General features: G+C 32.9%; 1 protein-coding gene across 1 annotated transcript in view; it reads left to right on the forward strand.

The window, feature by feature from the left end:
* CLDN18 (claudin 18) overlaps positions 1-11,053 on the forward strand; it is a 28,488-nt gene extending 17,435 nt beyond the window's left edge. The window contains exons 3-5 of the mRNA XM_074301618.1: positions 4,555-4,672; positions 8,826-8,936; positions 9,962-11,053. Coding sequence (XP_074157719.1) covers positions 4,555-4,672; positions 8,826-8,936; positions 9,962-10,109 — 377 coding nt within the window. The 3' untranslated portion in view covers positions 10,110-11,053. The remainder of the gene's footprint in view (positions 1-4,554; positions 4,673-8,825; positions 8,937-9,961) is intronic.
* The last annotated feature ends 724 nt before the right edge of the window (positions 11,054-11,777 follow it).

The following is an 11,777-nucleotide window of genomic DNA, read 5'->3' on the forward strand; positions in this document are numbered from 1 at the left end:
AACTAATAGAGCTTTACTATGTCATTAATATTTAAGTTTCACAAAGTGAGTATTTGAAAAAAAGCTTATAATATTCCTCAAGCTCATTCCTCAGGCTTCCTCTTGGTAGTCTTACTCATTGTCACAGTTTCAATGTCAATGAAATACCTATGTGGATTGTCTATCACTATCTCTAGCCCCAGCTTCCCCCTTGAGTAGAAATCCTCCATTCTCCCTATCAGTTGGATAGAACCATTTGGTCTTAATGCCAGAGCATTAAACTCAATATATTTAAATTCATTTTCTTCCCTTCTAAGATTTCTCTTCCTAGTTCCTTTCTTTTATCTCACCCTCATTTTCCCAGTCACTCAACTACAAAATCTTGGTATTTAATTCCTCTCTCTCCTTTAGCCTGCATATCCAATCAGTTGGCCATCCTGCCTCTACTGTTTAATACTTCTTTAACATCAGGTAACAGAACAGCTTGGTAACAGAGTGGATAAAGTATTTGGCTTAGAGACAGGAGAACTTGAGTTCAGATCTAGCCTCAGATATGTATTAGCTATGTGATCATAAACAAGTCACTTCAGCCTATTTGCCTCAGTTTCCTTATCTATAAAATGAACTGGAGAAGGAAATGGAAAAACAGTTCAGTATCTTGACCAAAAAAAAAAAAAAAAAAACAAATGGGGACACAACTACACAACAGAAACAAATATTTAACCTCTATAAGTTGTCTCCTTGACTCTAAAATGAGAAGCTAAATTACCTCTAGCATCCCTTGCACTCTGGATCTAAGCCCATAAGATCCAACATTTTGTTATAATTTCTTCATGAAGTATCCCAATGCCTCCTTTATTTTATTTCCCTAAAGACTTTATTACTTCTTATTTTTATTATTATTTAGTAATTTTTCAATAATGTTTGACTCTTTGTGAGCACTTTGAAATTTTCTTAGCAAAAATATCAGAGTGATTTGCTAGTTTCTCCTTTAGCTCATTTTACTGATGAGGAAACTGAGGCAAACAGGATTAAGTGATTTGCTCAGGATCACACAGTGTCTCAGGCTGGATTTGAACTCAGGAAAAAGAGTTTTTCTGATTCCAGGTTTAATCCTCTGTACCACCTACCTGCCCATATTACTTTTTTCCTACTTTATTATAGTAGCTTCTTTATTTCTTAACAGTTCTTCTATTTCCAAACTCCTCTATGATCCATTCTGAATTATACAAAGTATTTCTGTAGCCAAAACCCACTATGATCTTGTCAGTAACTTCTCATTAAGTATAAGACAAATTCCAAATCCTGAATTCCTTAGTATTACAATCCTACAACTCTGTTGACAATATTTTTCTGGCCGTATCTCCCACAGCCTACCTACATGTAACATTTAGTGTAGTCTATTTTCTATTTCTGGGACACATTTTTTGCTCAAGTTTTTGCTTTATATATCATTTCTCTATTTCTACCTATCCAAAATTTACCTATCATTCAAAGAATATCTCAAATATTACCTCTCCCATAAAACGTTTTCTGATCATTTTAGAAAAAGAAAAATGTCATTTCTTCTTAATCTGACATCACATAGTATTTTGCTTTCTTAAACCTATCTAATATCTATCATAAACTCTCATGTTCTCTAGTGATTTGTATACCTTGTTTTAGCTCTCCTGAAAAACTGTAAGCTTATGACTTTCTAGATTAGATCATAGATATTAAACACGCAGTCTATAAGCTATGGGCAGCTCACAATAGCCTTAAGTGTAGTCTGAACTAGTTAAAATGTAACTGGTAGATATTTAATAAAATAAACAAAAAATACAATACAACATAGATAATGTTGGCATGTGGTTTTCTAAGTCTATATGAAATCCACAGGGATTTTGAATTTGACACCACTGGACTAGATGACCCCTAAGGTTCTTTTCAAATCTAATCTTCTATAACAGCCTGATATACTATAGAGCTAAGTTCCAGAAGCTAACTAAATATATAGTACACTTTGTATGTTTTCCATAAGATTTAACACAATACCACAAAGAAAAGCATAGATTCTCAAATCATCTAATAACAGTTTTCCAGTTTTCCTTTCACTGAATTGCAATGTTTAATAATAACCAATTTCAATGTTAGATTTCTATTTCCATGAACTTTTAAAGTGTAAATAAATATGTTAAAATGGTGAAACTATAGAAGTAGAAGCAGACACTTCGTCTAAATTTCTGATTTGGATGAGGAAGCTTAAGTCTACTGAGATAAACAATTTTTTCAAGGTTACACACCAAGTCAGTGGCAGAGCATAGATTTCTATTCTATCTTTCCCTTAAAAGATATGCAAAGCAGCAAAATTATAGTTGAGGGGTCCAAGGCAGGAGTGGAATTTTGGGGATGGGAGTGGAAGAAGAATAACAATGTGTGTATGTGTGTATATATATATGTTAAAATGAAAAGGTTGCCTATTAATGAAAGTTGTTATGAATCAAAATGTAGTTTTTTTGTTCTTGTTATTTTTTATATTTTCAACAATTTTAGTAAAGTTCTATCATTATGCTGTAGACTTCTGTGATATGCCAGAATAGGATAACAGATTAAACTAGAAGGTACCCTAAACATCATTTCATTCAACCCTTCATTTCCTTATTTTATATGTAAGGAAATTGTGGGCCAGAAAGTTCAAATAACTTACTCATAGTAATAAAAATAATAAGCAGGTGGTGCTTAGATTCAAATTCATCATAATTGTGATTCATGCAAGTTTCTCAAAGAATAAGAATGAAAGTTCGTTGGGATTGGAATTCAAGCCAAGAAAGCATCCTATATGGAGATAGTCTGTCTAACTCTCACATATTTATTCCAGCAAAAAAACTAAATTCACAATAGACTCAATAATGATAAAAATTCAGTGGGAAACTATAGTAAACCACTTTTTTCTTTATCCATATTGACAAGTCAGACTGATATCCATGAACAATAGGACAGAAGGTTACTTGGAAAACTAGTGACAGTGCAGATAAACAAGCCAAGAGTTTAATAGTATCACCAGAGACAGACCAACGACATGTACCCAAGTACCAAGCAAGGCTCTGTATTAAGTGGAAATAAAAATGAAAATCTTAGCATAACCTGAGAACCACAATAATCAATAAGCATTTATTAAGCACCAACTATGTGTTCAATAACGTGCAAAGCACTGAATACAAGGCTTAGGAATTCTGTCCTGAGACGATACCACAGATAACCCTGAAGATCTAGATCTCTGAAGATCAAAGATCCCCAAGGGATTAACTTCAGGACATTGAGGTCAATGCACTAGCCCAGTTGTCTCGGGCAATACCAAACAAGACTGTACTTGAAAATGCAGCTGTGTATTATGACCCTATCCAAAAGCCCCAGAGAAATGAGTAACCAAAGATGCCAATTTTTAAAAGTATATATAGAAGTAATCAAAAGTTAACCTAAAAGAGATTAACTTATTCAAGTAACTTCAACTTCAAGTAGCCACTCAAAGGGAAAATAGATTGTCCACAAGGGCTGCACAAATATTAAGAAAAAAAAAAGCAAGAAAATAAAAAATGAAATTAAAGTTCTGGATGAAAGTCAATACCACATGAGATAGCTTCTACCAAAATTAAGAAGACATCTTGGGATACAATATTCTAAAAGGCAACAGATAAAACTTACAACTTATACTGCAAATTGGGGTGGGGGAAGGGGAACAATAATCTTTAATTGAATAGAAATAACAGAAGCACTTATAATATTTTAAAATCAAAGACCAGAGATTAGTAGGAACTTGGAAGCATAAGCAAAAGAGTTAAAAGAAAGATAAATTTATTTGAGAAATTGGAAAATAGCTATGTGATGATATGGTGGCAGCAATTCTAATAGGGAAAGAAGGTGTCCCCTTCTAATAGGTGTTCCCTTCAGGGTCACAATATGTTCAAAAGTGAGGCAGCCAAATTAAAAAAAAAAAAATAGAAGTCCTGAATCTGAGGATTATTCTGAGTTTTAAAAGGAAAAATAGAAAGGTAAAAGAAATACATTCTTGTAGAAAGAAGGAAGAAGGGAGTGTAAGAAGAAGGGAGTATAACTTATTTCTCATAGTTTCTCATAATATATAAAGAACAATAAAAAACACAGAAAGAGCTGACCTCAGCAGAACCTGTTATCTTAAATGGACAAAGTAAATGCACACATGCATGCACACATACATTTTGGTGTAGTAATATGTTAAACTCAATATGAAAATCAATGGAGATTGGAAGAAGCATTACGAGAAGAGAGAATATTGAGAATAAAAATGTCATTGTTGAATCAGTCATATCCAATTTTTAAGACACCATGATAGCATTTGAAAAAGTTTTTAAAAATAAAAAATAAACTAGAATTTGAGATAAGTTTACAAAAAAATTGTTTCCCATTTTGTCTTGATTCTAAAATACATTAAAACTGTTTTATCTTTATAAGGGATTGAACATTGTCTTGCTCTGTCATCCTTAATAGGGAGGAGAGAGCAAAAAAGTTAGATATTTAAGAGACTTTGAAGATAAGTAATGACATGCTTTATATTTTTAGGTATTTGTGCTATTGCTGGAGTGTCTGTTTTTGCAAACATGCTGGTCACTAACTTCTGGATGTCCACAGCTAATATGTACTCAGGAGTGGGTGGAATGGTTCAGACAGTTCAAACCAGGTAAGCTATAATTCGGTATAAAGCATTCAAAGCTAAAACTGCTGTTATATGAAGCAGATTTAAGATATGTATAATGTAACTGTCTCTGTCTTAAATATGTATTTATAAGAAGCAACCATTTCATATCATAAATCAGCAATGATCTATGAACTCACAAATTTCATTTCAGTAAAATATGATTCGGTATATGATTTGAGTCTGATCTGGCATTTCCATTGAAATACAATGACAGCTTACAGTATTTATCTCATATTCTTACACAATATCTATTGTGGTTGCTATGGGATGATTGTTATTAAACCTGGCATACAAATTAGCATCAATTGCATTTTGTCTTCCTGAAAGAAATTAGACTAAGCTTATAAAAATCAGGTTATAAATGAGTAAAGCTCTAATTGAAACATAAACTGATTATTCACTTGCATGCACACACATTTTTATACATCCATGTGTATATATAGCATGCTTCTATATTCCACAAATGATCCTTTCTATCAGATGCAATACTGTTACAACCTAGAGAACTGAAGAAAGGCAAAATTTTGATAGACTGATTTTATCAGCACACAAAAACATCTTAACATCTTCCGAAATTTACCAGTAATAAAACTACTTGAAGAAGGACAAGAGGAATTTTTCATGACAAATATTGTATTTAATATTTTATGTGCATAATGAATCCCAATCTTATAGGAATACAAAAGTTAAGTAGATACATTAATATTATACACATCATCTTGGAGAATTCATGAACTCCAATCTGATCATAACATATACTTTTAAAATCTAGGCTTTCTATCCTCTACCTCCATACTCCAAAGTCATATTTCTTATAGAAAAAGCTTCCATTTCTACTAGCATCATAGAATAAGGAAGTGGAAATTAGTCAATAAATAGAATACTAAGTATTGTGCAAAGAAAGGACATTCACAATGGACATACAAAGTTAGTAGAATAAGATAGTCTATACTTTTAATGGGGGTTACATATCTGAGAAAGGGGCTAAGGTGACATTAAATTCAAGAACAAAGGGCATATTCCAAGATATGTTCTACATGAATGTTCAAAGGCTCAGGGATTAGGGAGGGATAACTATTGCATATGTTCCCTTCAACCATTATTTGAATAAAAGACAACATATTCTTCCCAAAATGGAATTAAAGTTAAATGAAAATACTGTTCCTTTATGGAGAGAGAAAGGCTGTCTCAAGGAATGAATTTTGGAAGAATCCAAAGAATAATTCCAGATTCTCCATCTTCCATCCATGCATTATGAAAGGAAAGAGAAGCTTTGTTAACTTGCTTTTTTTATTATTATTATGAATGAGGATGGGAAAAAGTTTGTGTTTAGATATGAAGCCCTGATATCAGTTATTGTAGATAGTGCCTTGAACAGTCAACCAAAACTATCAAATTGCCTCATTTATCTTCTTTGAGAGATCATGAATGTTTCATTATACAATGTCTAAATTGTATATTGAAAATCAGCATTTGCAGAGATACCCCATATCACATTGTCCCAACCAGAGTGATTTCCCAATAGAATCTTTAAGACATTACAACTTTTGAAATGATTCAACCATTCTGGAAAACAATCTGAAACTATGCCCAAAGAGTTATCAAACAGGACATGTCCTTTGATCCAGCAGTGTCGCTACTGGATCTGTATCCCAAACAGATCATAAAAGAGGGCAAGGAACCCACATATGCAAAAATGGTTATAGCAGCTCTTTTTGCGGTGCAGGGAACTGAAAATTGAGTGGATGCCCATAAGTTGGAGAGTGGCTAAATAGGTTATGGTATATGAATGTAATGGGATATTATTTTCTATAAGAAATGATGAGCAGTCTCATTTCAAAAAAGCCTATAAAGACTTACATGAACTGATGTGAAGTGAAGTGACCTGTATCAAGAGGACATAGTACCAACACACAGTACACAGTAACAAAAGTTTGTGTGATGATCAATTGTGACTCTGTGATGATGAACTTGGCTCTTTTCAACAATGAGGTGATTTAAGACTATTCCAATAGACTTGTGATGGAAAGTGCCATCTGTATCCAGGGAGAGAACTATGGAGACTGAATGTGGATCAAAGCATATTTTCACCTTTATTATTTATTTGTTTGCTTGTTTTTCCTCCTTTTTTGTGTTTTTCCCCTTTTGAATAATCACTCATTTGGATACAGAAACATCTTCTCCTACAAGAAAATAGGAGACATGGGAAAGCAAATAGAGGGACTGCATAGAAGGCAGAAACACTAGGAGAAAGGGGTAAGAAAAGGGAAGAGAGATGATAGAAGAGAGGGCAGGTAGAGATAGGTTAGAAACAAAACACTACTAAGGAGGAACAGGATAGAAAGAGAGAACAAAAGTATATGGAGCAGAGAAAATAGGATGGATGGAAATACAGAGCTAGTAATCATGACTGTAGTGTAAATGGGATGAACTCTCCCATAAAATGGAAGCAAATAGCAGAGTGGATCAAAAAATAGAATCTTGCAAAATGTTGTTTACAAAAAAAAACAAGAAAAAAAACCCCACATTTGAAACAGAGATATATACAGAGTAAGGGCAAAAGGCTGGAACAGAATGTATTATGCATTAGCTAAAGTGAACAAAGCAGGAGTAGCAATTCTGATCTCAGATAAAGCAAAAGTAAAAATAGATCTAATTAAACGAGATAAGGAAGGAAATTACATCTCATTAAAGATTATCATTGACAATGTAGTAGTATCAATACTAAATGTATGTGCACCAAGTGGTAGAACATCCAAATTCTTAGAGAAGTTCAGCCAATTACAGGAAGAAACAGCAAGACTATCTTAGTGGGGACCTCAACCTTCCTCTAAGAATTAGATAAATCAGGGCAGGTAGGTAGTGCAGTGGATAAAACCAGCCCTGAAGTCAGGAGGACTTGAGTTCAAATCTGGCCTCAGACACTTAACACTTCCTAGCTGTGTGACCCTGGGCAAGTCACTTAACCCCAATTGTCTCAGGGGGGAAAAAAGAATTAGATAAATCTAACCACAAAAATAGAAAGAAATTATGGAAGTGAAGAGAATCCTAGAAAACTTAGATACGATAGCCCTCTAGAGAATAGAGACAAAAAAGAATATACCTTTTTCTCAGCAGTACATGGCACCTACACAAAAATTGACCATGTATTAAGGTATAAAAACTCTTTTGTTCTCATTTTTCTTTTGCAGTATGATGAATATGGAAATAATTTTAGAAGAAATTCATATATTTAACCTATATTAGATTGCTTGCTGTCTTGGGGAAGGGGAGGGAGAAAAAGAAGGGGGAAATTTTGGAACATGAGGTTTTGCAAAGGTGAATGTTGAAAACTATCTTTGCATTATTTGGAAAAATACTATTTTAAAGACATTATAGCTCTTAAGAAGCACAGGAATTAATGAATAGTATATAAATAATATATGAATATAAATTATATATTTTTATATATTATATAAATTCATAAAGATAAATTTATATTCAAATTCTACTTTTGACATATACTAGATCTGTGACCATAGTCAAGTCACTTTATTTCTAAATGATTCTCTAAGACTAAAAATAACTAAAAATTCGAATCTATGTTGATAGAAGTTTAAACACTAGAAGTCTTGCATACAGATGAAAATCACAGGTCTGAACCAAACCAAAACAAAAACAAAATCCCATGCCTAACTATAAAATTTATTATGATGTCATTTATTGACTCTTAAGGGTGCTGATTGTCTCACTTTCATAGCTTGAAGCTATGAAAACATAGCTTAAAAGAATAAGAAGATAGTTACCCTTTTGCATTCTTCCCTTGTCAGACCACATCTAGAATATGGTATTTAGTTCTGGGAGCCAGTTTAGAAAGGAAAATAATAATATGAGAAGCATCCAGATAAAGGCAAACAAGAATGATGAAGAGACTCAAGATTATGAATATAAGGATCAGTTAAAGAAATAGGGGATTTATTTTTTTTTTTTAGAAAAGAAAAATCTCAGGGGGGACATTATATTTATTTTCTGTAAAAACATGATTTCTGAAAGGGGGAAAAGTTGATTTGATGTTAGTGTTTAATAGTAATAATGGTGGTTGTAGTGGATGTGGTGGTGATGGTAGTATTACTAATTACTCCTTTTCTTGCCTTAGGTACACCTTTGGTTCTGCTCTCTTTGTTGGCTGGGTTGCTGGAGGCCTTGCTGTGATTGGAGGCATTATGATGTGCATTGCTTGTCGTGGTCTAGTCCCAGAAGAAACCCAGTAAGTCTTGATATGCAGATGTATTTGATTGTAATGTTTCCCATAATTTATATCCAGAATTGTTAGTTTGGGAGCTAATAAAGCAAAGTACTTTATAAAGAACAAACCACTATACAAATATGGCTTGCTTATTATACTCAGCATTATTGTTATTATTATTATTAATCTACTCAAGACCTCCTTCAAAGCTTCATTGTTTAGGAGGGTCTCTGATTTCCCAAGGCTATGCCAGTGGAATCCAACCTAGGGCAAGTCTATAAAGCTATAAGAACATTGATTTAGAGCTAGAAGGGATTTCAAAATGTTCTTTTCATAGATGAAGGAACTGATGAAAAGAGTTGTCAAATGACCCATAAGATTATATGGGTAGTAAGTTTCACAGAACAAGGCTTAGAACCTCAATCCTTTCACTCAGAATCCCACACTTTTTCCATGCTATCTTCATGACCTCAAGTATGAGCTCATTAATGGACCATGGGTCTGCTATACAAAGACCTAACTAGCTAAATTCAGAAAGGCACATTACCAGATAATTAGCTATCAAGTAAAAGGATATTTTTGTTTTATTTTGTTTTTGTTATAACAAGTCATGAAACCACCTCCTAAAGTGGGGAAAAGTTTCACCCCACCCTGTGTTGGTTGGTGGAATAGCAATTGAATCACAAGTCTTTTGAAGCTTTGAAGAAATAATAATAATATGGAAGAACACCATTAAAATAAAGTTGTAAAAGAACGTCATAACATTTCCTTCTCTTGGTATATTTAAGAAAAGAAAATACTGATCAGTCTTTTTTTTTTTTTTTTCCCGGGGGGGGGGGGGTGAGGGATACTTCTATATAAAAGCAGGGATTGGAAAAGATTTAAATCACCATAACAAGAATTTAGTAAATGTTTATCATGTGCATAGTAAAATGGATTAGCCAAATTGTAAACACCAGAACTGGGTCCATCTTCTGAGTCCCATCCCAGTGCAATATTCTCTCTATTGAACCATACTGACATGTTGTTTTCTTTTTTTCTTTCAGTTACAAGGCTGTGTCCTATACTGCCTCAGGTCACAATGTTGCTTACAGGACAGGAGGCTACAGAACTAGTACTGGCTATGAATCCAAAATGAAATCCAAAAATGGGGATGAAGCACAGTCACATCCTTCCAAATATGATTATGTCTAAGGAGCCATACACAGTGTGTGGGAGAAGAAAATTGCATCACATGGGTACTAAGGAAATTATACACAGGCTTCCTTATTTCTTTTGGCTAAATATAGTTGTTTGAATATTTGGAAGACTTTAATTTCAAATATTGGTTGTCATGTGATATGGTCTAATATAGTACCTTATATGGTTCTCTATTTACAATTCCATTACAGTATATTTTGTATAAAAGTTATTAGGAGCATTGGGAACAGTTATGATTTTTGCAATTTCTATTTCTTTTGTTAATAGGGTTTTTTTAAATTTAGTTATAGTATGAGATTTAGATCCTTTTTGAAACCTTTGGTGTATTAGCATGCTTCCCCCACTATGCCAAAGGAAAATACCCCACTTCTAATCCAAAGAAATCATTATAATCAATCATAAAGGAATATTTCCTGATATTTTCTCTCCACCCTTTAGTTTTTTGACTATGGCTAAACAAACAATAAGGAGTTAAATGAAAAGAAGAAAGCACTGGAACTTCCTTAGGATCTTTCTCTAACTGAATCTTCCTATACTATAGTTTTCAAAGGCATTTTTGCTTTATAAGAATATATATCCCTGAATCCAAATGATTTCACAATTTGAGAAACTTTGATTCCTATTCTTCTAGGTGTTAGTTAGCATTTTTCTTCTAGCATTTCAACTCAGCTAGGAAAATATCTAAATATTTCTCACACAAGCTCTGACAGTATCATTTTTTAAAAGAACATGAAAATAAAGATTTGAGGATTGTGCCTTCAGGGGATAGAAGTGAGGGCTCCAATGAGTTGTTGTTTATTTTTATTTTTTGCCACTTAAGCTCTAGGTAAAGTTAGCCCAAGTGTTAAATTATAAAAATGATAATATATCTTTATAAGACAGACTAACCACCATACAATTTAAAAGATGAAATAATAAAAAAAATTAGGTTTATATTATAGGGTTTTGTGTTTTTTATTGAATCTCCTTTATTTTTTAATCCAATAATTATTTAAAAATTCTGATAACATCTCACCCTTCAATCTCTACTATTTAATTTTGTTCATTTCACAAGAATAATTTAATATGACATTATATCAATTTAAAATGAAGAAAGCCACCACAGTGTCTAGTACATATGGAGGTTTCAAGAGTGTTTTTGATCACTGGATACAGCTTTTTCTATCCACTACTCAGAAGATAGTTGTTCTCCAAATAGTTTGCCTGCAATTAATCTTTATGTTTTTATAGACACTACCATATTGCATCAAATCAAATCAAAAACACTTACAGGCACCATGCTTGACTTTTTTGTTGTTGTTGTTGTTGTTATTTTATAGGTTGTTTTATTGACTATTAATTCAAATCCAAGAAATGTATTTTGTGTAGAAATACTCTGAAACTTATTATACTGACCCAGATTCTTTTACCACCACATTATATGAAAATTTTGTTCAACTTTCCATATTTCTTTTTTCTGGATCTGGTTGGAGACATAGTTGGGCAATAATTTATCTGAAAAATTCTGAGGTTTTAGCTGCATATGAATTAGCAGTGTGATGCAGCAATCAAAAAAGTTAATGTAATCTTGGGCTAAAAGGAGAGGCATAGTTTCAAAGACGAAGGAAAAAAGTTTCTATATATTCTGTCCTCATCAGATTACATTTATAGGATTAGGGCTGC

The sequence above is a fragment of the Sminthopsis crassicaudata genome, chromosome 3, assembly GCF_048593235.1.
Source record: "Sminthopsis crassicaudata isolate SCR6 chromosome 3, ASM4859323v1, whole genome shotgun sequence".
In the NCBI taxonomy this organism is placed as follows: domain Eukaryota; kingdom Metazoa; phylum Chordata; class Mammalia; order Dasyuromorphia; family Dasyuridae; genus Sminthopsis; species Sminthopsis crassicaudata.